The sequence below is a fragment of the Melanotaenia boesemani genome, chromosome 9 (assembly GCF_017639745.1).
Source record: "Melanotaenia boesemani isolate fMelBoe1 chromosome 9, fMelBoe1.pri, whole genome shotgun sequence".
NCBI classification, from domain to species: domain Eukaryota; kingdom Metazoa; phylum Chordata; class Actinopteri; order Atheriniformes; family Melanotaeniidae; genus Melanotaenia; species Melanotaenia boesemani.
This window is the reverse complement of record NC_055690.1, coordinates 8,267,756-8,295,214: the sequence shown is the minus strand read 5'-3', so window position 1 is coordinate 8,295,214 and position 27,459 is coordinate 8,267,756. Positions and strand designations below refer to the sequence as shown.

Genomic DNA, 27,459 nt, shown 5'->3' with positions numbered 1-27,459 from the left:
CTGGTTTAAAACATCTCACACTATTTTGTGGCACATTACTTTGTACATTTCTTTGTAAACATCGGGGTGCACATGGTAGTGGGATCGGGGATCAGGGGGCCTTGACATTATTGCTGTTGATGAAAAGGTGGCCCCACAGAGAAAGTTTGGGAACCACTGATTTATAGTATCATTTAAAGATGTGAAAATTTTATAGCTCAAAGTGCTTTTCTTGGCAGAAAATCAAATAAGAAGCTCATGTCTTCTTGCTGTTTGTATGTGGATACTGAACATAAAAAGATGTGACAGGCAGCAAAAATAAATTTATCTCCCAATCACCCCTGTAGGCCTATGTATTACCCTTAGTCTTTTTTGCACTTTTAACTTTGTACCAGTTTTTCAAACTACTTTTAGACAATCTTTCGTAGGTTCTGTCTCAGTCTGACAGAAATTACTTGGTTTTCTTTCTTTTCATTTCCTTAGTTTGATTAATACCATGGCTGTGGGGGTTGTGTCTGACTGTAGTTTATACATATTAAGAACCTATGCAGTATCTCCCCGCTTTAAGTGCAAACAATAATTTAAAAACATTTATTGCTGAGAAGCAAAGGTGCACTCTCAACTAAACTCTTTATAATGAAAAATCACCACATAAACCACCAAGAAATCATCAGTAAAACAATGGGCAAAGGAAAAAACAGCACATGGTGTAAATTATGCAGAGCTGATGGAGACAGTTTGAACCACATCCAACTTTTACCTGCACTTGGAGAGGAAGTAAAAAGAAAGCCAAGCTGAATGTAATATGCTAGCAAAGCATTATGCAAAACTAGAAATTTGCCTCTTCAATCTACTTTAGAAATTTTCAAAAAATAACTTCATGCAAGCTGGCTTGATGGTAAATACCCACCTGAGCTATAATGAGAGCCGATCTAATCCAATGTTCAGACCTTGTAAACCTCTTTTTGACAAGGCCTATTTTTTCTGCCTGTCCTAAATAGCATATCCAAAACAAATGAAGTGTATCTTCACAATTACAAGGGCTGTATGTATCATCATGGTTTCAAAGAAAAGCTGAGACATGTGAGATTACTACAGAAGTGTCAGAACCAAGTTTTCTGTTACTGTGTCAGAGTAAATTAACCTGAAACACCAGCAGAAAATGTAAATAGTTATCTCCTCCTAAAAGAAACCACATTACTTTCAGGGAGGAAGTCATCTAGGAATGAGTAAAGCAATGCTCTGATGAGGAACTGTGCAAAAGTAGAAGCTAATAAAGTGAATCTGTGCAGTTAACAAATGTTTTAATAGAGGTGTTACGCAGGTAAATATCTCAGAAACCCTTCAGCTGATGATGATGGACGCCTCTATCAGAGGTCAGAGTCAGAAGAATTCAGGGATAGCCAACAAGTTCACTTTAAAGACACCATGAGGATCAGAAAGATGAGTGGATACTTCATTAGAATGAAACACCTTTATCTCTATGGTAACTAACAGGGCATTTATGAATGATTTCAAACAAAGGCAGAGTGATAGGAAAAAAACATTAGCAGAGTTTTTTTTTTTTTTTTTTTTTTTTGAGCTGGAATAAAACTTTTGACTAAAAAATCACAAACAATAATACATGAATTATTTTTTTCTTTCTTTTGTTTTTTTTTTTTTGTTTGTTTTTTGCTAGTCTAGCTGCTAGTGTGGTTTACTTGAAGTGGAGAAAGAAGCTTTTAAGTGGTTTTGTTACATTCTCATATAATTGTTTAGGTTTTGAACTATATTTCTTAGCTGAGTTTCTCCCTGTGATATGTTAGGATTGCTGCATTCTTTATTGGGTTTCAAACTCTCAAAGTCTTGGCCTTTTGTGAGTCTTGATAAACTTTAATCTTGGTCTCAACTTGGTCTAGCCCTCTCAAAATGCTGGTCTTAAGACACTTGGTTTTAGTTTTGGTGGTCTTGATTACCAATCTATAAATATTGTATGCCAGCATATCTGCTGCTTATTTCAAAGAGGTATGTTTCCATCAACTTCCTTAAAGTTAAGGGTGTGATAACCTGGGAGAGAGACATGGGGAGGATGGGAAGATGGATAGAGGTGCTTAAGAAAATGATGCATCATCACACTTTCACGCTGTTCCCCATCTCTGGAGGGTGTGGAAAAGTGAGTGTGCTCATGTGAGTGTGTGCGCCATCAGGAAGTCGTTGCATGCTATTAAATGTGTACGTGATGTGTGGAGGTCTGGGATGATGGTTATGTGAATACTGAGCATGTGTGTGTGCACATGTAAAAATGCTGACACCACCTTTAAGTAGCAGAGGGGTGCCATCATTACTCATCCCAGCCATCAGCGAGAGACAGTTTCCACTCTTCTCCTCTTTTCCATCCTCTCCTCTCCACCTCTGTCCTCCTCCATCTCCCCTGACTTCAGAGAGTGCCATCTCTCTGATTTCTCTCCTCCATTCTTAGCGGTCCTATCTCTCCTTTCCCACAATGCCCCTAAAACATTTATTTGAATGCTTTTATGATTTTTGTCAGCCTTACAAGAGACTTCCTTCCTTATTTTTCTTCTTTTTGAGTGCATAGAAAGCTCTTTCTTCTTTTGCTGGAAGACTTGTAACAGAAAAAAAGACCTTATGAAAAGTGGTGCCAAGAAAAAATGTAAAAAGAGGACAAAAAGTGGAACAGCAGAAAGTTTCTTTTGTGAATGACGGAAGAAATTATGCATCAAACTCCTGGACTGTATAAACGGGACAGACACAGCTACCAAAGCTTTGAGGTGAAGCCAATGAGAGTACATTAAAATGCAAAGCCACTGATAGCTGCTGGCTCTAAAGCATTTTTTTACTGTTAAAGTCTACAGGTTTTTTGTCATTGGATTTTTATTTGTGATGTTAAAAAATTTGGGGATTTTCTGGTTTTGTTAGCTTTGTCTTCATTTGGTTTAAAAAAAAAATCCTCAATTAGTATTCACCAACATTTTGCTTATTGTAGATACATATTCGCTAAAACAATTGTACCACCAATTAGATCGAAAGAGGCTGAATTCCATGGCAACTTTTAATACAATCCTCCACACGAGTAATGCATTTTGTACTTTACCTAATTTAATGATCTAATAAGTTTTTAATCGTGATTAGTAAAGGGTTAAAGACTTAAGGTGGCTGCGAGTTGTGTGGCTTGTTGACACCTCTTTCCTGTCCTCTTAACCCTTAATTGGTTGACGCAGATGGCTACCCTTCTTGATTCTGGTTCTGCTGCAGGTTTCTACCTGTTAAAAGGAAGTTTTTTTCTCTCCACTATCGCCCACGACTCCATGCATGCTCAGGATGCAGAATTGAATAACGAGTAAATTTGATACAACATGGTGGTTTCTTTACTTAGGCCAGGGAGCAGCTGTCCTGCAGATCAGGCTGGGTCGGCTTGGGTTGGGTCAAGAAATTTTTCACTTTAATTGCAGGGCTGGTGGGGGGATTATTAAATACTCCAGTGCAATTCATGCAAGCTTATATCATTTGTTGTTGCCAACTGCCAGTTCGACTTTGTTCTCAACACATTTTTCAAACCAAATAAAATTAGCCTATATTTGCATAAGTGTGTATTTAATAGCACTGAGACAGATTGTGAAAATTGGTTTGGATGTGTGGGGCGGGTTGTGGAATTGTAAGATTATTTTATGTACGCGGGACCATAGGTTGCAAAAAACTGACCCATGCATCACTAATTTGCACCTCACAGCAAGCAAGTTCGATTCTTGGCGGAACCTCTGTGGCTATGTTTCCATGAGAGTTTTACTTCCTCTTTAATTCTGAATAAAACTAAATCCTCATTATAAAACTCATTAGTTCATTATAATTCCTCCATCATGTATATGTTCATTCCGTTTTAAATTAATTCCGGTCATTCTGCGCATGCTCGTTCCCTTGTCCTGTTGCGATGATGGTACCTTTCCCTCCTCCTCAGCTGACTAAAGTGAAGTAGTATGTTGGTGTTGAGCTGCAGCTTCAAAACTAGAATCAGAATCAAAGTGAAAATGGTTCTTTTTTATTTGGTCTGCTATGTTGTAGATAAAATGAAAAAAAGCAGGAACTGGAGTTTGTTTACTTCTGGTAGACATAAATACATCACGTCCACCCCCTGTCCAATCAGAACCCTTCCCAACCCCAGATCTCAAACGGAATAAAATGATGTGGGTTCAGTGTGTTTTCAATGTAAACCTCAATTCAAAATTAATATTTACCTGTAAACAAGGAAGAGAATACTTTTATTCCAAATGATTTAATTCTGAATAATTAAATCAGAGTTAGAAAACATCATGTAACTGTGAACATTAATGAATGTGCAATGCATTGCTGTAAATATGCCAGGTTTAGGAAGATTCTAAATTACATCCGCAGCCCCAAAAGAAACGGTACAAATAGATAATAAAGACAAAACAGCATCAACAACTCTACAACACCATAAACAACACAATGAGAATAATAATTACAATAAACCAGTTCCAATTAAACAAAGAGAGTATTGGAAATGTTGAACCTGCCTTAAACTGCACTATTATTCAACGTGCTTATGTTTATAATGCTTACAAGGCAGTGCATATCATAAAGTGCTATTAGGAAAAAATACCTTTTTATTTTACAAGTTTCTAGGCTCCAGCTCCCTGCAATCTTGTACTGGAATAAAGGATAAATGCTGTGTGGAATTTGCATCTTCCCTTCATCCATGTGCAAGTTCTCTTTGAGTACTTCAGCTTCCTCCCACAGTCCAAAATTAGGCATGTTTGTCTGATTTGTGATTCTAAATTCTCCCGAGAAGTGAATGTGAGCATTTGTTTCTCTATTTTGGTCCCGTGAAGGGTCCTGTGGGTCCCCCCAGTACAGAAAAAGTGCAGTAGGTGATTTTATCATGAACAAATATTACTGAATTTCACTGAAAACTTTAAGTACATGTGGATTGCTTATATTTTTACATAAGCAAAACTTTAAATGAATTACATTTCTAATCATCTTGCATTCATCAGCTTGTTGTACGTTTTTAAAATGGTTCTAAGCATTAAAAAATGGAAAAAAAAATCTATATTTACAGTTCTGCTCTGTGAGCACTTAAGGTGATAAAAAGATTCCTATTACAAGCTTCTAATGAAGTCTTTAATAGGATAGTTTCTAATAAAATGTAATCAATTCTCATTTTGCAGCATTGTGTGATATGGAACTCACGAGGAACTCTTGTAGAAGTCTCTAATTTCATGTCTTAGAGTAAGTAATTCTTTTCTCTGTCCCTGGAGGAATTCGCAATGTTGCAATCGCAACTATTAATGCAAATTCAGCCAATCCTCGTGAATGTAATTTTATCCAATCGCCATCACTATCAGTCATCAATTGACATTTTTCTACCACAAAACACCCACAGAGAATCTCAGGAATGTGCGAACCGATGAGAAGAATCGCTGTAACAGAATCTCTAACATCCAGATCTGTAGCAAGTTTAATAATGATTTAATACGAAGTTTGAAGTCACTCAAATAAAGAAAAGAAAATGTGTCAGTGTCCACGACTATCTATGTGTTTTAGATTAAGAACTGAAGTCGGGAAATATTAAAATGTTTAAATGAGATGCATAGACATGGCACGAAAGCCATGGGTCAGATCAGAGAAAAGAGAAAAAGGAAGGGAAAAAGTTTATCTTATTAAAGTGAAACTGTTGATTGAAAAATGTGCCTTTCTGTGGAGGGTCCTTATTAAGTTTGATGCCACCATTCAGTGTTAAAAGTTTATAGATATAAATGAGAAATTATTTTGTTCTATAATTACTGTGTTATTTGTTAGACTCTGAAAAGCAGAGGCGGTCCTGGCTAGTTTTGCGCCCTGGGCGAACCACCCATTAGCACCCCCACAACTAACCAACCTGTTCACAACCTCTGCAGTTGTGAGTTGATCTCTCCCATTTGGCTTTTCTTCTGACACACACACAACCTGTATACATGACTCTCAGCAGCCCATGACCTTGACTTGGAAATGAACGGTATAAGTCTAGAAAACTGGCAATTTTTTTTTTTTTGAGGGCGCTCGTGCGCCTCCAAATAGATTGCGCCCTGGGCGGTTGCCCACCTTGCCCAAAGCACAAACTGTCCCTACTAATTATTTAAAATGTCTATTAAAAAACTAATAAAATAAAATAAAACAAAAAACAAAGCAAAACTCTGCAACTTTTGTTGCAATTTTTCACAAAAGCTGCTGGAAAATCCATCAATTTAGTCCACAACAATCACAAAAAAGTGCTGAAGATCCTGGAGGGACTGTTTCCTCCCCCATGTGGATTAGGTGAACATGACAATTTCTGCCTGTTTTTAAAGTAGAGATAATGAAACTTAAGTAACATATTGCTCTCTACTCTCTATCCAAAGCAATCATACGGGTAAAGGTCAGAATATAACATAGCTAAATAGCCGGTAAAACAAGTCTTACAAGCAGCTATAAGTCCAAACAGTTCAGTTCTGTCTGATGAGACCTTGAGGGTTAATGATCCAAACCCTTGCCCTGAACAGAGAGAAATATCTTCAGTTTTTCTAAACTTCTCTTTTTTTATCTTCCATACAGTCACTCTCTGCTGTTTTATTCTATTACACCTCTTGTCAGTCTGCAGTAATTCCTGACAATGACTGCTCAATGCCATTTTGACACTGAAATGGAACTAAATGAGACTCCAGTCTCAGAAACAAGTAACGAGTTTAATCACTCACAAGGTTTGTGTGGGTGTGCTAATGCACGTTGTGTACTTGTGTCAGTGCTTTGTGTTTATTTACAGATGTGATGTGGGTTCAAATATTGGCACAACTGAAATTTAATACACTCCAAAAAGTCAGTAAAAAGGACCAAATGGACCATAAAAATGTGAAGAAATTTTCCTGTTGTAACTTTTTACAGTTGTATTACCCATATTTTTAATTCCTGCGTTGCATCTTGGTAACAAGAACCTCCATCCAGTGCAAAAAACCGACACCATCACTAGAAATCAACTCGATTTCATTTGGATCTTTGAGATGTTTGAGCAACCTCTCTAAATGTAATATGAACTTTTTAGTAATGAATTATTATTTAAAGGTTTGTATAAACACTAGCTACGTTTACATGGATAAATATTTAATCTATATCTGAAATCAATCTCATCAGAGATTCCAGCTGACATGTTTACATAGTCATTAGATAAACTGATCCGATTCTGATTCAGTACGATTGTTAACGCTTTTGACATGCGTAATGCCTACTAGTTCGGAAGAAGAAATGTTTTCTTTTTTTCTTATTTTGAACATTTTGACTGTCAGAATGCTTAATAATCCTGAACTCTTTCAGCTTCTAACTACAACGTATCAGCAACAATCTCGTTCTGTTATAGTGCCGCTATTTTTCAAATCATCCCTAAAGCTCATTATGTCACGTAACCCCCACGTGGTTCAAGCATGTGCAGAAACAACATGCACCACAGTCACAATCAGGATGAGTGTGTATATGCTCTTGTTTCCTGCTGATCTGATCGTGAAAAGGTTCAAGCCATCCCTCTCGATCGGGTTGCGAATTCTTTTTCGATCGAGGCCAATCGATTCAGCTGACATGTTTACAGGACACATTTTTTTCTGATTGGACGTTCAGTATGATTGATGAGCTTCATGTAAACGTTGCTAGTGTCTCTTTACGAAACCAAAAAGGTTTTTTTTTAATACTTTACCATCATGATAATAATGATTAGCAAAGATAACTAAACATGTTGTATTTCAGTCAATAAATCTGGAGCCCTGTGTCTTCTGAGATTCATTTTCTACAGATAAATTTCAACAATTAAGTTTGACATAACTTTAGTATCTTAATGACATCAGCCAGGAGTCAAGTCTGTAGGATTGGGACCCCAATGGAAGGGCCCCCCAAAAGTTGGATGGCTTAGGAATTTTGGCATCTGGCTGCAAAACATATGCAATCTGACCCAGACCCATTGGTGGAAACAAGGCTATATATAGCAGCTGCCATTTTTATGCTACCATTTTTACTATAGTGTCTCCAAATAGACAAACAACTCACTGTTTGTGAAGTGAGATTCCATTAAACTATGAAACTGCAGTACCAGCTCAATAGAGGCTAGAGCATCGTGTGGGATAAGTAGCACCTTAAAAGGAACATAGAAGGAAACAGTACTCATGAGTACAAAGTTGAAGTAGTTACCTGTAGTAGTGTGATGCATGAGCGAAGAACATTGAAGGCATTTGCAAATAAAGAATTTGAACTTGTTGAGATTATGTGAGGTCATGCAACAGTCGCTGCTTAAATTTCCTTGGTTACCACATTACTCATGATGCACTTCACACTTAAGAATAACAAACCAGAAACGCTCAGCAGCAGCACCGGTAAGGTAAAAAGAGATTCCCTGCAGACGCAGCATGCACATCCTCCTCTGCTTATGATTATTTACAGGTATATCACATACTGTCTGAAAATTAAATATAAGATTTCTGTGAGATTTATGTTCACCAACACTTAAAAAAACAAGCCAGAACGTCAGCTTCATCAACTTCTAATTTGACATAACGTGGAGTTAAAGCATGCGTCCAGTGTGAGAAGATATCTGATAATATTTCTACATTTTGCATAATTTTCTTTCTTGCTTTAAATTTAGCGAAGAGGCAAGTTGAAAATAGCTGCTTGACACTAAATGAACTTCTGTTACACTGAAAATGTTTATTGTTGTCCAGAACACACACCGTTTTTCACATGCATATCTATTATGTGTGAAAGAATTTAAGGTCTAGTTTAATTCTGTTCATTGCAAAACACAACACTTGAATTTCTTTTCTTACTCAAGTCCAGTCTTCCACTCTCACTTGGCCACTGACGGCCACCTTCCATTCTGTGCTTGGAATTTAAAGTCGTGTCTATGCCTATATTTATCCCTAGATGTCACTATTCTTACATTATGTGTGTAATGTAAAATATACAAGTTATTGATAATTGATTTAATGTAATTTAACTACAAGTTGTCAAACTTTTGATAAAATGTATGTTTGAATGGTATAATTGAGGAAAGAGTAACAGTTATTACAGTGATGAAAGAGCTTTTTTGACCCTGATATTTTCAGATCAAATCTGAATTTAAAGGTACTGTAGCTTTGCAACTTTATTCAAACAAATGTTTAACAAACAAAACCACATGTCACAGCAGGAAGAAGCGTCCATGGTAGGTGATGACCATCATGGTCCTGATATTCCTCATGATCAACTTGAAAAATATCCATAATGGGATGTCAGTATTTAAAGTTTGGGTTTGTGTACATGTATGACTTTCTACAGTATAAGAACTTATCGCCTTTGGCTGTTTTAAAACATGCACTCAGACATCAGGAGGAGCTGTACTGTTTTTTTTTATTATTTTTTTTTATTTTGCAGAAGCACTGGTGTTTTGATAATAATGTCCATCATTCAGAAAATTTAAATAAGAATCAATGTAACATGACAATACACAAAAGTATATTTGGGAAGAATTTTAGTGGACCACTCATATCACTCTCCCAGGCTATCTTGCCAAAAGCTTTTGTCTCATCACGTCAGTATCACTTCTAACCTGAAAAATACAACCAATTATTTTTAACAGTGCTTTACTGATGTACCAGGTTGTGTGAGGAGGATATAAAATTCCCTGCAAGGAAATCTGTTTGTCAGAATTTGCTGTTTCTCCAGCTGTTTCTCTCTCCCATTCACCTTATCCTGCATCCTCATGCACACACACACCCACTCACACTCCTTAGCTATCCAGCTTTGCTTTCTTTTGTCACAGTAAAGTGAACCCTTGGTGCCAGGTTCCTCTCTGTCTTTTTACCTTTGTTACTAAACATCCAACCTTTCTGCCTCAGGCCAAGATGGAGGCTAAGGAAAGTTCACAAGAAGATGCCACATACATGTGTGCTATGATGTAACATGGTTAAAAAGAAATGTAGTAAATAAGAGAGTCTGGCAACTGGATTATTACTGGATTACTAATATTGAAAGAGCGTAAAGGTGAATGAATCAACTAGATGAAAAGATGAAAGTAAAAGCAGAGAAAAGAAGAAAGATTCAAAACAAATTTGCTCACAAGGGGATGAAAAATGCAAGACAGACATTCAGGCAAAGGGAAAAGAGGAAATAATGATTGTAATGTGGCAAAACAAGCTAATACCAGAGGATGGGATGAAAAGTGCTAAAGCAGCAGCTAGAAAGCTGTAGTCTGTGATTAGAGGAAGGCAGAATGGAGGAAGGGGGAAAAGGGAAGTGTTGAGAGATTTATTTATTTTTTTCTGCCTCATTTTAATTCATCCTCTTCCTCTTCTTATCACACTTCAGGACTGTTAGCTGCCAGGACACACACACAAGCACACACACTCAAAAAAAAAAAAAAAAAACAGAGAGAGAGAGAGAGAGCCAGGCAGAAAAGGAAGAGAAATTCTCCACAGAGTGTGTGTTGATCTGGAGCTGTTTTCACACACACTGCAGCCTTGATATTCCAGACATCATTCAAAGGAGCTGTATGTGATGACGTAATATCAGAATGAGCCGGAGCAGACTCCATGGACCTTTACCTTCCTGAAAGCCACACAGTACAAAGCCCAGAATCTGCTGTGAATGCTGCAGCTCATTGTTCAAATTTATGTCTGACTTCAGGCTCTCTTTGCTGCTTCCTCCTCATCTTTAGTCTGGGATTATTTTCACTCTTCTGTCATGTTGTGGAAACATCCAAATACCAATTACTGCAAGTCTTTACATTTAACTTTCTTTTCTTTCACAGAGTATATAGCCTTTCTATTTCTCCCTCTCCTCACTTCAACATTCAATATCATACCATGGAAGAATTTGTGATATCTACAAACATAAAAATCATCATCTATTAAATGCACGATATTCTGTTGCAAGCAAACTTGTGATTTCCCCCCCTTATAAAAACTGCGTCTGCTTTGCATCCTTTGCTAAAGTATACATCATGAGCACGTTGAGATTTCACAAGCTGTCATGAGTGAATTCATTTCCTTTTATTGTGTCATATAGCGGTTTGCTTTCTGCATTCAGGTAAAAGTCGTGAATGACAACTGGCCATGCTGTAAGAATACATCTCAACATTGGTGTCTGCCCCCATTTATCTCCTCATCCTCACATGCATTTAAAGTCTGGCTGTGGTTTGGGCTGTGGACAGTCATCCAGTCAGCATTTGCAGGCACAATTCTTGCAAAAAAAAAAAGAACATTAACATCATATCAGATGTTGAAAATGAGACATTTTATCATTTAATAGAAAATATTTGCTCATTTTGAATCTGATGACAACAACACATCTGCAAAAAGTTAGAACAGGGTGATGTTTAGCATTGTGTAGCAGCTCTTCTTCTTTTAACAACTGTAAACATCTGGGAAGTGAGGAGACTAGCTGCTGGAGTTTTAGGAAAGGAATGTTGTCCCATTTTGGTCTGATGCAGGATTCTAGCTGCTCTACAGTTTTTAATGGTTTTGTAATGAAACATTTTTGTGAAATCGTTTCACAATTTTCAGATGCAGTTAGTCTCAGATTTATGAACCTCTGTCCATCTTCACATAAGAGACTCTCTGAAATGATCCTTTTATAACCAGTCATGCCAATTAAGCCAGTTAGTTATCAAATGTTCCTCCAGTTGTTTCTGATTTGTACCAGTTACTTGTTATTTATTTATTTATTTAGCCAATTTGCAAATCATTGCATTCTGTTAGTATTTACATTTTAAACAACATTCCAACTTCTTTGGAACTGGGGATTAGCTGGCAGTGATGCAGAGTTCACATCACTGCAGACACCACAATGATCCACCTGTCGATCTCCCACTCCATCTTTCCTTAACTCGTGAAGAAGACCCTGGGATGATTGAAAACTCCTCCACTTGGGGCAGGACCTCATTACCGACCCGGAGAAAGCACTCCACCCTTTGCTGGCTGAGGACCATGGTCTCAGATTTGGAGGTCCTGATTCTCATCCAGCCACTTCACACCTGGCTGCGAATCACTCCAGCGAGAGCTGAAGTTCATGGCCCGATAAAACCAACAGAACCACATCATCTGCAAAAAGCAGAGACTCAATCCCTGAGGCCATCAAACCAGATCACTCCAACACCTTGGCCGCACCTACAAATCCTGTCTATTAAAGTAAAAAAACAATCAGTGACAAAGGGCAGCTTTGGCGGAGTCCAACCCTCATCGGAAATGAATCCGACTTACTGCGGGCAATGTGGACCACTGAATCTGCCACGCGCATGTAAGTATGGGGAAACACACACAATTTATGAGCCACACTCAACACACGGCGGATGCATATAAATATGCAGATTTTTGTCTTAATCACTTTGACAATCTGCCACTCAAGGCTTGTGGCAGTGAATGGTGTGTGTGTTAGTTTTGTGTCATGTGTTTGTGACTACTGTACAGCTGCTGCTGGGAGGAAACAACAGACCTGGATGTGGGTTGGATTTTTCTTTGAAGGTTGGGACAGCAAAATCAGACACAAAAGGGAACTTCTTAAACTTTTTTTTAAATGTAAATGTCAAAGTTTTACATTTAAACTGAAGAACATCAGTAAAGCTGTTTGACAGCAGCTTCCTGTTTTCTTGTACATAAGAGACAGAAGCATTAAAATACACAAAGTAATTTAGCAAATACAGTCTGATTCAAGATAAGCGCACCTTTATGTTAAAAAAGCATTAATATAAACAACACAAAATATGTAATACAAATGATTGTTGCTAGCCCTGTATATTGTGAAATGATACAAAATCTCTGATTTTAGTGTCTTTGTGAAAAAATTATGTGTGTCTGTAATTCTTTAAAGCTGGTACTGTAATATGCATTGTAAACAGGGACAAGCAGTACAATTCCCAGTAGCCCGGACCCTAAAGTTGTAAAATAAATTAATAAATAATGACGGTGCATTATGTCGGTGTGGTTAATTGGTCTGCCTGGCACTGACACCTGTGCACTGAGAAAATCATTTCTGGTTGTCAGTTGTCAATAATAATGGTGATAGGCACGAGCAAAGGTGATGAGATGCAGAGAAATGTGGTGCCGAAATGGACTCGGAATAAAAAGATGAAAGAGGGAAGACAGTTGAGCAGGAGGCAGCAAATGTTGGAAAATTTTTGATATTTTCAAATCATCAGAAGCTGACACAATGTATGTCCGCTCTTTACTAAAAAGTCTTCAGTTGTGCACTTCTGCAGAATGCCAGAAAATGTGTCAAAAAACATTTTGAACTTTCTAATAAGAAATAAATAATATCCGCCTTACATCTTTTTTTTTTTTTTTTTTTTTTTTTTTTTTGTGGATACCGAACGTATTGAACATGAAGTCCTGATTCATTTTAATTGTAAGCCAGTTGCATTATATTTCAAAAGTAGATATTTAATTTAATTTATCAAGATTTTTAGACTGCAGCACCACCTAATGATGGCTAATCCAGCATCCATCTTTCATCCTGTTTCCTCTCTGAGATCTCTCCAACCAGTAAAACCAGTCAGTCCAATGTTGAATTTTGTCTCTTTTCTTGCTCTATCGTGTTCTCTCTTTTTCAGGAGCTGGAATAACCCATCTTTTACATGGCCAGAGGACATTATTTGGCTGGAACAAGATCAACTGTAATCAGTAAACTGGCTCAAATGCTGTTTCAGTCACAGATATACAGTATTTTATTCCATCATTACATCTACATTCAGTAAGTAAGTAAAAGGTCTTCAGCTGATTCTCAGTGTGGGGTTAAAATTTGGAAACTGCTGCTATGAATAAAAAAAAAAGTATGGAAAGTTTGATTCAGTTGCCTGATCTTAATCTGGTGGATAATAAATTTATTTTAATTAAAGGCAAAAACAAACAAACAAACAAACAAACAAACAAACAAACAAACAAACAAAAAAAAAGAACTAACGATAAATAAAACAGCAAATTTTTACCACTTGAGCTTTTCATTTAAAAAAGTTACAAAGCATATTATTTCAAGTGCCTCTTTCCAAACCTCAAATTAATATTTTGTACAAATGAATATCAACATTTTTAGCTGTAAGCAGGTTGCTTATGTTTTTTCTTTGCTTTGTTTTTTTTAACAGACTCACTAAAATTTGAAAAGAGGTTTGCTGCTAAATTATAAATAAATGTATGTTTTTTTTGTACTGACAAGTTAGTATTTTCATTTAAAGATTTGATTACAATGAAATCATAGACACATAAGGCATTTATGCCCCTTTAATGTACTTAAATAGGTACGTACGCCTCAAAAGTCAATCATCACTACTCACATACTCCCATGTGCTCTTTATGTGCATTGTGGATAAACACAAGCAAAACATATGCGCGTGTTGGATGATAAGCAGCTCTGGCCAAGAGAAATGGCTTGCGGTGAATGTGAAAAAATGCAGTAAAGGTTCTGGCAGAAATATGGTCAACCCAAGACCACTAGGATCTGATACAGCTCCATGTTTTATTCCGATGTGGTGGGAAAAAAAAAAAACTGTTTTCTTCTTCTGTTTTTGTCATGACAAATAAAAGAAACCATGTTACAAGTTTCCACTCAGAAAGTCGCAGCAGTCAAGTAGTCACACAGGGAAAAAGGATGACTCAATAATGGTTTTATAATCACATTGCAGCCATTTGTATCGTAACTTAATCTAATCGTGATTTCCACCCCTAGCAGTTAGGGTATAAGATAAACTGTTTAATGCTGCCCTATAATTCTGTTATGGCAACAAAGATTTTCATATCTCAGTAGGACTGATGTTTACTGATGTCCCAGCTATGCACTTTATGGTCTTTTTCATTCCACTCATTTACTTATACGGTTAATTCATATCTTCTATATATCCATATTCACCTGTGTAATAACACCTCACCACTGCACATCAAACTGGGGTGGGGCTGTGTATGTAAATACTGTTTCTTTCTATTTCTGTTATTATTATTATTTACTATTTCTTGTACATACTGTTTTTTGTGGCTTTGTTTTTAATTTTGTGTATTGTTTAATGTTTAATGCTGTAACAGTGAAATAAAAGGAGAAGTTGTTCAATAAAGGATCTTATCTTAAATTAAACCTTAGACAGCTTCCCTGATCTCAAAAGGACTTAGATGAAAGATATGATGCTACACTAAAGCAACTTTATTTAATGGATATATAAAGTTTGCACCAAATAATTATTTATTACATTCTTATTTACATATCTGAATTATATATATATATATATATATATATATATATATATATATATCATAACGTCATGTTAACCATTTTCAGAAATAATTATTCTCATTTCATAAGAAGGTTTAGTTTTCCAGGACTATTTGCTTTTACAAACAGAAAAGATAGAGTATTGTGTCAAATGCATGAAAAAAAAAAATGAAAAAAAAAAAACTGTATCATAATAATAGATGACTGTTGTATTGAATGAAAAATAAAGAGGCTTTACAAAAGCTCGAGCCAGTATTAGCTTTTCCTTTTTGTGTATCTGTGTTCACATTTATTCAATGTTTTAGGGAGTTTGAAGTGACATGGAGCAGGAGACAAGATATAGGATTATCTTTATTGGTCTGAAAAGTTATAAACTAACAACAACAGGTCATGTTGGCTAACAAAGCAACATGACCTGCCTACTGTTTAAAGAATTAAAGAGAGATGCTAAGTGAACAGCTGTTGTAGGCATTGTAGTCATAGGAACACAAAGAAGATCAAAGCAAATGGTGCTCAGAGGAAGTGTGTGTTTTAAAGATGGAGCAACAAGACCTTTTCTTGAGCCTTTTAAGGCCCTGATGAAGTGATTATGGCAATAGTAGATGCCTTCTGGACAGTTAGCACATTTATATTATGCTTGAAAATTAATTATGGTGTTACTTTGAATAAAACCAGACATTTTAATTGCAACTAAATCCTTTATTCAAATTCAGACTAACTTCTGCATTCAGTTGGATTCAAACTAAGCTGGTTGATCTGCACACACTCCACAGTTTCCACCCCTGGGCCAATTTAAAGAAAAATAAGATGACAACAAAGAAAATTACCACAACGGATAGCACAAAGGTGAAAATTTGTCCAATGTCCCAGTTAATACAGAGCAAATTGTTTAGTCAAGGTGCCTATGCAGGGAGAAAGACAGGAGTCCTATTGAAAAGACTATTCAAGCTATAACCATGTTTTTTATTATAATATAGTTAACAAGTTAGAAGTTTTTTGGGACAAAAATCAGTCATGATTATAATTTCTTCCAATAATTCAGTATCCTTTAGTGTGTTTTCTGCTTTGAACTCTTATCTGCTTCTTTATTTCCAAAGACCACACCTTTGTGCAGGCATGTGTGGATGTATATACCAACAGACAATACCAACGAGTGAAGGGGTTTCCAGGAGCAAGTAAGGGCATGTGATTGGTTGAGACACATACAGCTGAGCCCTGCTGTCCAAAGCCATAGCACATATCAACAGACAGATTACAGTTAAGAAAGACCTTACAGAAAGAATTACAGCCCATTTTCTGTTTGTGTGAATGTGTGTGTATCTTTCACATTCCTATAGTAGCTTGCCTTTAATACAACAACCATCAGCCATGTTAAATACCCCCTGATCTGTGGCCATGGCATTTAATACTCCCTCTATACTTTTGTTCATCTAAGCTGCCAAAACAATCTCATAGGGAGGACTGTCCTTTTCTCAAGAAAGAGTGTATCTGAGCATGTGTGTATTTGTGTGTATATATCTTCCCAACATAGTTTAGCCTTCAAAGCCAGGATTAACACTGAGAGCTGAGAGAGGGCTTGTATCATGCTGTACACCCAGATTGGTTCTGGTTTCTCTGCTCCATCTGAAAGCATGTGTGCAAACCCCGCTGTCAAACTCAACATTTGTCCACAGCGTGTGTGTATCGGTTGTGCTTTTGAAGGTGTTAAATGTGGTAATGAGATAAAATGTGGGAACTTTTATGCCGGATTTGATGTGCGCTTATGACTGTTTGTACAACTTTTTGTTGTATTTGTAGGTTCGGCATTTGTTTACTGAACATAATGGAATCTGTCATTTCACTTGTCACCCTTATTATTTGTAACTTTGCCTCTTGGCCATGAACCTCGCTGCACAGCCTGCTGCCAAATGCTGTCACATTGGCTGTGTCCTACATGCATTCATTTGGACGTTAGAGTAAATCTGTTTTTTCCTTTCCAGTTTTCCAGCATATGCCTTTGCATCAGTGCTTTAAAAGTCATCCATCACGTGGACAATGATCAGTGTTCAAATTATGGGGGCGCTAAGGGGAGCTCGGCTCCCCTGAAAACTGATGAACTGCTTTGAAAAGTCAGTGTTGCATGTTTATTCATTTAATACATGAAATTGTCAGAATGATGCAGGAGATCTAGTCCATTTCTTTAAACACTGTGGACAGCAGCATGGTTTGTTGGTTGTGACCACTTAATCTGCAGCTTTTTGTGGTTGGTAAAAAAAAACTTTCCGTGCTTTTATGAGACGTCTGATTGCATGAGCTGCATACACTTGTAATAGAGTCTTTGTGGCAAAAACCCTGTTTTTGACCATGTTACCATGAAGTCTGTGCTTCAGAAGCTATTGTGCTTGAAAATAAGGCTCCAAAAGCTCCTGTATAAATTTAACCTGGCAATGATGCAGCCAACATCATTTCTAATGCTGGATTTTGTGCCTTTCGCTGATAACAGCATAGTTGCTCTATAAAACCTAAAGTGCATTTTTACACCAAGTTAAAATGTGAACTAATGTGTCCATAAAACATATGTCAGGCATCTTTCTGTTCAGGTGAGCTTGTATCCAGAGCATCTGTTGGTGTTTCTGTGTACTGAGTTGATAAATGGCTTCCTGGTTGCATAATGCAGTTTCAGGTGAGATTTTTGGATGCAGCAGTGAGCTGTGTTGAGTTAACATGGTTTCCCAAGGCATACTCTTGAGAGCATGTGGCATAGTGGTATGACAGTGTCTCATGCAAAGATCAGACACAGCCAATAGTGGTTTTTGTTCTTGGTCTTTACACAATATTTTCTTGACTTTCTAAAGTCTTTGGCAAAAGTATCTGTAGATGATAAACGACAACAAGTATTTTTGTATAGAAAAATATTTTTTTTTTATCTAAGCGGTCATGGATTCTGTGATGGAGTCTTTCAATCTTTGTCTATAAAGAAAAATAATTTGCTCTATAAACTTTTATACTCAATCCTGACACCCTTACCGGTCACCAACCTTTGAATGTTTCTGATATGGTTTTTGTATATCATGTGGACTTTTCTGTCCTTCACTACCTTTCTTTCACCTTTTTTTTATGTTTTGCTGCCTTATCAAATTCAATTTATATATCCAAGCACAAAGAAATAATAAAGATCATTTTCATTGGGGGTTGTATTTGGTGACCTGAACTCATCTGAATCTTAAAATCAGCCCAATGAAGATGTGACTGTCATCTTATATAAATCATTAAGGCAGTAGCAATGTTGAGAGTTTCAAGACAACATTTAAATTATTTTTTCCCTTGATGAAAAGAATAAATATCTTGTGTTACTTTTTCTTTCAATGAAAATTCCTAACTCAGATTACACAGATGTGAAGTGATTTAAACCCACAGCCATGCGCTGCCCCTTTTTTGAGAAAAACACATAGTGGAGGATTGATTACGAGGCAAACAACTTAACAGCATTTTACAGGGATCAGTAAATGTCACTGAACTGTTGCCAGGGTCCTCATTTACTGCTGTTTAGCATCACGTCCTTTGGGACGATAAATGGCTGCATGCCAAAGTGCACAAGTCACCATGTGAATGGAAGAATAGCACAAACTGGACAAAGTGATGTGAGGATTCACACTGCATGTGTTTGTCTTTCATCACATGTGCTGCGTCTCTCTCTGACAAGTGTTTGCATCTGCAGTGATCCTGACTGATGTCTGTGCTGTTGTTGTTGCAGCAGTTAGGTGCTAGCGTTTGTATTACTCTGAGTCTTGTTAAAGCTGCCATGACTGCCTTCTGATATGCTCAGAGCTGTACTGGTTGAGTCACAGTGCTCTCAGTAAAGTGTTGTTTATCACACCAGCCTAACTTGACAGGCCAATTCTGCAGGGAGGGCAGGAGAAAGGTGAGAGAGAGCATGTCAGGGAAGAAGAAAATGGGAGAAGATAGAAACTAAGAAAGGTAGGTAACGACAAATGAGAACGCCAGAGACTATAAGCACAAATGGAGAAAAATGAGGAAGGCAGGAACGAGCTGTAATACAAATTAGCAAACCTCTGAACATATAGAAACTGTGCAAGCTCAAGTAATCTCATACAAGTGCATCTGGGTTTCTGGATAAACACTGCACAGTCAGACCTGCCTGCAAACACACACACACACACACACACACACACACACACACACACACACACACACACACACACACGCACACACACGCACACACACACACACATACACAGAGAGAGCTATGATGGAAGCCAACCTTGCCAACCAGGTTTGCACACTGGCTTGACGTCAATGTGCACAGGGACGCTGTGTAAGGCTTTCTTCTGGCCACAGTCCCAGGCCGTCACCTGGATCTCGTACTGCTGCTGGCGGTCGTAGCTCAGCTTCTCCGTGTTCCGGATGTTGCCTGGTGGGGAGAACAGTGCAAAGTCAAATTCAACCGTTAAAATAGCTCATTATGGATTATAGAGGCACTGTGACACACTGACAGCCACAAATTGCAAAAGTCAATGAACAAAATATTTTTCTATTACTGTATGTGTTTGATCTGAAAGAAGGGAAGTTGGGGAATCGTGTAGTCTATGTGTCCATTTGTTCTCCAAAGGACTTTTTCTGTGTAGTTACTTTTAAGAGTTTTGTAAAGTTTCTGTACCCCAAGATTTCCAAATAATGGCAATTTGCTTGACTCTGTAAAGTTGTTAAGGTGAGGGTTAATAGATAATATTTTCTCCAACTCCTTTGAACAGGTTGCAATCAGACTAGGTAGGAGCTCTGGTTGATTCAGTTAAAAACTGCTCAGGCACTGAAATGTCTCTGAGCCAGCAAGGTAGTAAAATAGGTGAAACAGGCTGTTTTTGTTTTTGCTCAGACATGTGAAACCAGCCTCCTGGAACTTTCCTCTAAGTGTGAAGTCGTCACTCATCTCATGCCAAAATACTGGTTTGATTAGCGAAAGGAAACAGCGATGTGGCAGGCTGGCGTAGGAACAGAAGATTTTTTTAATCAAAACCTGCTGAATACAAAGGTTCAAGAAGAAAAATTCAGTCTTGAAAGGTGCAATCATAAAAACACAGCTGGAGATCTCAACAACTGGACAACTTTGAGCAAGAGGATCTGATGAAGGAAGGAGGAGAGAAGAACTGTTTATGTAACAACAATGAAGATAGAGAAGAAAATAATGTGCTGAAAACCCAAATCCAGATGTAGTCACATGGTTAATTATCTGAAGAGATAAAAAAATGAAAGAAAATAAATACTAACTAAATTAAAATATGCCTTCCAAAGGCTGGTAGCAGAAAATCAAGACTGAAACTTGTCAAAAACAAGAAAGCTTAACAAAACTCCAACAAAGACCCAACACTAAACCCTGACTGAGAGACTATATTAAAACACATCCAATGATGACTTTATAGGTCCACCAACTGCTTGTTCAAACAAATATCTAATCAGCCAGTTGCATGGCTGCAACTAAATGCATTTAGTCATGCAGACATGGTCAAGACGGCTTACTGAAGCTTAAACTGAACATCAGAATGAGGAAGAAAATTACTTTGCACGTAGCTTGGTTGTTGGTCTGAGTGTTAATACTGTATGTTAGAGGTCAGAGGAGAATGGGTGGACTGGTCGGAGATTATAGAAATGCAACAGGAAGTCAAATAAGCACTGGTTCCAATCAAGGTTGGTCTATCTATTAATAATCAAAGGATGTCAGGAAGGTTGTTGAGTGAATGAATACAATTTTTATTTTTTTCTTAACCAAAGTTAAGATAAACTTTTATTAAAACAATCCAGTCCATTACAGCAAAGGCAAAAGTATCATTTCTGATGATGTTTTTCACAAAAATTCTTTGGAACATAACTTGTTGCTTTAGTAAGAAAGGTAGAGGGGAAAATTCTCCGTCTATTCCCACCTGTAGTCATGTGATATGTCAGACAGAAATGATCACAACAAAGACAGAAAAGCTCATTTGTGGGATGAAAATCATCTGGAGACTGAAGGTTTCTGCTGAGTGTTGCTCTCTGATCACTGTATGCTCACTGTCAGCTGTGAAGTCAACCCACATGTGCTTGGGAGCTCTTGTATTTATTTATTTATTTACTTTTTTGATGAGTCGCTGTGATGAAGCGCTCCCAAGCGCTTTTTTCTGCCAGTGAAAAACTGAAAAAGAAACACAAGACTATGCACGCAGCTCTTGAGCAATCTAGACTGTTTTTAAATATTTACTCTCCTGTGAGTACATTTTTAACATTTCTTTCAGCCCTGTTCATTCTATATGTATATATATATACATATATATATATACTGCTCTGTTTCCTTTTGGGGGGGGGGGGGTTGATTTATTAAAATGTGCATCGGGCACATGAAGCCATGAACCAGCTCCCAGTTAGGGTTTGGGAGGCAGACACCATCTCTATCTTTAAGATCAGACTTAAAATCTTCCTTTTTGATAAATCTTATAGTAAGGAGTGTTCTAGCCATCCCTTACTTATTCTGTCATAGGCTTAGACTGCTGAGGGACGTTCCATGATGCACTAAGCTCTTCCTTTTCATCTCTCTGTTCCTTAACATATAACAGTATTGGCAACATTAACGTATTTCTCCTCTCTAAAAAGTTGTGATGCCAGTTGATCTCTCTTTGCTGTCTTCTCCACCCCAACCAGTCAAGACAGATGGCCATCAAATTGATTTATCTGTAAAATCCCCTGAGATGACATTGTTGTGAAGTGGCACTATTTAAATAAAGCTGAATTCAATTATCTATCTATCTATCTATCTATCTATCTATCTATCTATCTATCTATCTATCTATCTATCTATCTATCTATCTATCTATCTATCTATCTATCTATCTATCTATCTATCTATCTATCTATCTATCTGTTAATGTTCTTGGGTTTTTGGTATTTAGGATTTATAGTTTTGTGTTGCTTTCTGTTTCCTGCTCATTAGTTCACCTGGTCTGATTGTTCATTCACCTCACCCGTGTCTAGTTAGTCCTTCAGTGTATTTAAGCCACTGGTTTCAGTTAGCTACATGCCAGTCCATTATCTGCTGTTTATTATTAGTTAATGTAGTACATGTCAAGTTGTGCTAATGTTCACGTTTTAGTCCCATGACATGGTTTTTGCCGCTGGGGTGTTTTGTTATGTAAGTTAAGTTTTACTTTAATAAACTCTTTTACTTGCACTGGTCTGCCTCCTTAAGCCTGCACTTGGGTCCTCAGCCCCTCCGCATTGTGACAGATGTATGTATGCATGTATGAACAGTATACAGGTTCTCCATAGTTCCGGGGGGGGGCAAACTGTTGCATTCATATTTTGCTTTATTGTGGGAGATTGCTTCTTAAAAGAACAATGCAAGCACAAATAAGCAACTACAGAATAAGACCAACAACATGCGAATGATATTTGTACGTGACTTTAAAAAAACAAGACTAAAATCAGCTAAAACAAGCAGACCTGGCAACACTGTCTCTAGTCTATGACACAGTACAAAATGCAACTTTCACATGATGCTTTAGGCTGAAAAAATAAAAATTGTGAATTGCCAAAAATGTGCATAATGAATGCCAATGTGCAATCAAAATGAGTCAGCAGTTTTAAAGCTGGAAATGTATGGCAGAAACCACACTTTGCTCTATGAGTCTGCTCTGAACTCCAATGGCAGAGTGCATGTGGCATAATGGGCTTACTGTTACCAAATGTGCCAAATGGGGATGAATAATGACAGGAAAACTAAAAAGCCCACTGTCTCTATTTCACAACAGTGTGACAATGTGTAACTTTTACAATTATGACTTACATGTTCCACACAACAGCTTAAAAGAAACAAAAAAAATCCACTTATCCATTACAGGACGCTTAGCATGCAGATTGTCTCCTGACTGAATCCACAACCTATTTTCCAAACCAGCATTTCTTTGTCATGCTGACTACATGAAGGGAGCACTTGTAGTCCTAATGTGTCGGTTAATAATTGAAGAGTCTTCCCACACAGATGGATGACAATGCTGCACACGCAGCCAGCCCTGGGCAGGGAGGGGGCACATTGATTGAGATCACCTACTGAGTACAAAGTACATCAAAAAAGACACACTCCCCCAAAGTTAAAATGAAGCTGGTATGAGTAATCCTTTAAAATGTACGGTGTTACAGCCTGGATGCTTCTTGTGGTTTTTGAATGGTTGAGAGATGGAGGTGTGGAGGAAGCTGAATTATTTAAATAGGAGTTTATGAATAGAAGGATAAGCTGTAATTCATATAAGGATGGTGTTGTTAATCTTCTCGTCCCCTTCATCTCTCATTTTATGTATTCCTTTCAGCTTTTTCTGAAATCCATCCTTCCTCCTCTGTCCAGCCTGCTCATTCTTGCTCGGTGTATAGCATTGTGTTAATGGCTATAAATGCTGCACATGCACAGCAATATCATATTTACCCCATTAATTCTTCCCTCTGAATAGGACGCTATCATGTAAACAGCCTTTTCTGACCACTTTGACATGATGAATTCCTATTTGGAGTAAGCAATAATCAAATTTCACTAAATGGAGTATGCATGCTTAATGGGAAAGGGATAAACGTTGGATATGTGCAAATATTGCAGTTAACATGGATGTGAATAATGAAATGAATCAATTATTAATCAAACCATGGTCATGTAAACATGGAAATCGTTACATGCAACCCATGTAAACATCACAATCGGGGTGATATCTTTTTTTTAAATAAGGTAAATCACTGGAATAATGCTGTGCATGTACACATAGCCACTGTTTTGCAGCCTCATCCCATTTCCCTCCAGGCTGCCTTCCCTTTTTCTGCCGCTCTGTCTCATTATTTTCCTAAACACACACACCTTTCTGCATGAATAAGGTTGCTACTGTATTTGCTGCCTCTTCAGTTACTGCATCAACTTATCCATGTCAGAAGGCCATGTGCTGTGACTGCTGGTGAAGTGGTCAGCTTTTAAATGGTTGTTTTACACTCCACAACTGTGATCTGACATTAGGAATTCCTTCCATTCCCCATTTATAATTACTTTCCAGTTTTACTACAGATCATTTATTCTCTAATCAGCTTTGTCCATTTCAGGATCGCTGTAGTGTAGAGTGTAGTGTAGAGTGTAGTTTAGACCAGAATACATCTGTGATAGATTCAGAGAACATAAACCTAGCAGAGCTCTTAGATCTAAAGATTCTGGTCCAGAGTCCAGACTAAACATGGAGAAGCAGCATTTAGCTGTTATGCTGCAAACAAGCGGAACAAACTGCCAGGGAAGATTAAACCTTTACCAAATGTAGACACTTATAAATCCAGATAAAAAACATTTCTTTTGCATGAACCTATTTCATGCACCTATGTATGAAATCTGCATGGTGACTTTTTACTTATATTGCTTTTAATAATTTTATGGTAATTTATGATTTTATTGTGATTTTATTGTGATTTTTACTATTTGTTGCTTCCTTTTACTTTTTAAGGTTATTTATATATTTAAGGTTAAATAAGAATCCCAAGAGGATAACAAGTTATATGGTCATTCTACCAGGTGTATGACCAATTACTTGGTGCTTGGTGATTGGATAATAAGTAATTTAACAAAATGTTAAAAAGCAAATTCCACAGTAAATTTAAATGAAAATACAGGATTTTTTTTGTACATTTGTCAGATATAATCTAGTAAAAACAATCTAGAGGACACACTAGTATATGTATATTTCCCTATTTCAGTTCAATGCATCAACGTAAGACATTCTTGAATAATAAAATAAATAACATTAATAATATGAATTTAAAGTAAAGAGGTTATAAAAAATGTGATTGAAAGGATATAATAGATGATCTCATAATTTCTACTCACCATTCCGATCTATAGCAAAAGGGGTGTTATTGGTGGTGATCTGGTAGTTACAGATCTGGCTATACTGTGGGGAACAGTCCTGGTCTGTGGCCTCCACTTGCAGGATGCTGTCATAAATCTTTCCCTCTGTCACTGGAGCTCGGTACTGTGGTTCCCGAAACACTGGAGCAAACTCATTCACATCGTTGACCTGGATGTGCACCACTGCCCTGCAGAAAAAAATGGAGATTTGAGGAGAAAAGCAAAGGTTAATGTAGGATTGTATCATCTGCATAGAGTGGCATAAGACTTACAACAGTATAGTTTGTTATTCCTCATTAATAGAGATAAAGGACAGCTTGTTTCATTTGCCTTTCAGTCACATTAGATTTGGCAGAGAACTCCAGCTGCCATGGCTCTGCCTCAAACATTAATGCTACATATCATATCATAACAGACCCATCCAATCTGGGTGGTTTATTTATCCTGTACACCTTGTCCCTTGCTGTCATGCTCGCTGCTGCTATGGCTACTACTCCTGCCATGATCATTGCATATTGCCTGCTTTTGTTCTGAGCCCTTCCTCCACCCCAGCATCCATCCGTATGCTCTTAAAAGTTAAAAGAGTGGTTAAAAGAGAAAAAAAATAGCATTCACTCTCAGATCTAATAAATAAAAACTTGAATGTGCAAAAAGTGATGGAAACGGAGACTAACCACCACACTACAATGCTGAATGAAGCTTTTATCTATTAATTTGTGTAATCTGACTGATTTCATTGTAGTATGCTCCACCATTGCCTACCAGATATTCAATTCAGTTATTTATGGCTTCATTAATTATTATCCCTTATCAGTCATGCTGCCTTTTTTTGTAATTACTGCTAACCTGTTTTGGAAGTTATTTTTTTGTTTGTCTTTATTTTCATTTTGCTTCTTTTGTTCACAACAAGCATAAAAAGTAGTGCAACAGAACAAGGTGACTTTTTTTAAACAAGAAGAAGTTAAGAATTCATCCAGGGTTTTGTGTTGGATGCAGTCTTATTACCGCCCAATTCAAACTCTTTGTAAAGCTAAATACATCTTTGATAATTCTGTTTCCGTTTCTCCATATTTTTGCTTTTTATAAATCAGTGCCTGACCTGACCCAAATAATAGCATTTATTTTGCTGCTTTGGCCAAAAATAATCTTTCGCATTGCTTCAAAAGCCAGAGCCTTTTCATTCATACCAAACTGCAACCTTTAGCAATTTAATTTAGCAGTTTTTTTCATTCTAATTCATACATCAGTATAAAAAGAAAACAATCCGTCACATTAAAATGTCATAATTAATACTCCATAATGTTCCATAAACAACAGATTGCATAATTAGTCTTTCAGTTAAGTGACTGACAGCAAATGATGAATGACAGCAGGCCGAAATAATATTTAACAAATAGCCTCCGAACGGAAACACCAAAGGAGTTTGCTTTAAGATAAAAAGGGGTTGAAGACAAATATTTTGTTTATAGGATTAGCTGTTGGACATTGTGTTAATGCTGAAATTATTATGTTAAATATGCATTAATTATCTCTCCAGCATGGTTGGTGGGAGACAGAGACAACAAAGAAGACAGTGAGCAGGATTTTCACACTGCCTTATCGCTCCCTGTCACACATCTGTACCAACATAGGCCACAGTCTTTTCTTTTGTCTTTGAGCCATAAACACAGTTAAGAAGTTTGATAAACTGAAAGATGTAATAAACTGGTGAGAAATTGGGGAAAAAATAGTGCCATTAGGAATGACAGTGGTTGCAGAAACTATCTAGGTTTATTCAAGTACTTTGGGAAATGTTGGTGTTTCATCAAGACTTACATTTGTATACACCGTGTAACTTTCTGACCTTAAAACTTTGTGTTCTGTTATGTCCAGCGGCGTTCTGAGGTTGACAAAGCAGTTCACATCTTTTTCTTATAAGTAGTATCTTATTTTGAAAGATGCCACTTCCAGTCCATGGGCTCTACATTGGTATTGGTTGTATTATTTTTATTAATATTATTATTGATGTTGTTATTATTTCAAGCATATAAAGAAAAGTACACTGCTAAAAAAAAAATAAAGCGAACACTAAAACAACACAATGTAACTCCAAGCCAGTCACACTTCTGTGAAATCAAACTGTCCACTTAGGAAGCAACACTGACTGACAATCAATTTGACATGCTGTTGTGCAAATGGAATAGACAGCAGGTGGAAATTATAGGCAACCCCACCCCCAATAAAGGAGTGGTTCTGCAGGTGGTGACCACAGACCACTTCTCAGTTCCTGCTGTCTGGCTGATGTTTTGGTCACTTTTGATGCTGGCGGTGCTTTCATTCTAGTGGTAGCATGAGACGGAATCTACAACCCACACAAGTGGTTC

The 27,459-nt window shown here is 37.2% G+C and overlaps 1 protein-coding gene across 1 annotated transcript in view; it reads right to left on the bottom strand.

The window, feature by feature from the left end:
* The window catches only part of LOC121646338 (calsyntenin-2-like), a 311,928-nt gene that overhangs the window by 89,471 nt on the left and 194,998 nt on the right, over positions 1–27,459 (bottom strand). Inside the window, exons 4-5 of the mRNA XM_041995254.1 lie at positions 25,076–25,284; positions 19,472–19,621 (exon numbers count right to left, since the gene is read on the bottom strand). Of these exons, the coding sequence (XP_041851188.1) occupies positions 19,472–19,621; positions 25,076–25,284 (359 nt within the window). The remainder of the gene's footprint in view (positions 1–19,471; positions 19,622–25,075; positions 25,285–27,459) is intronic.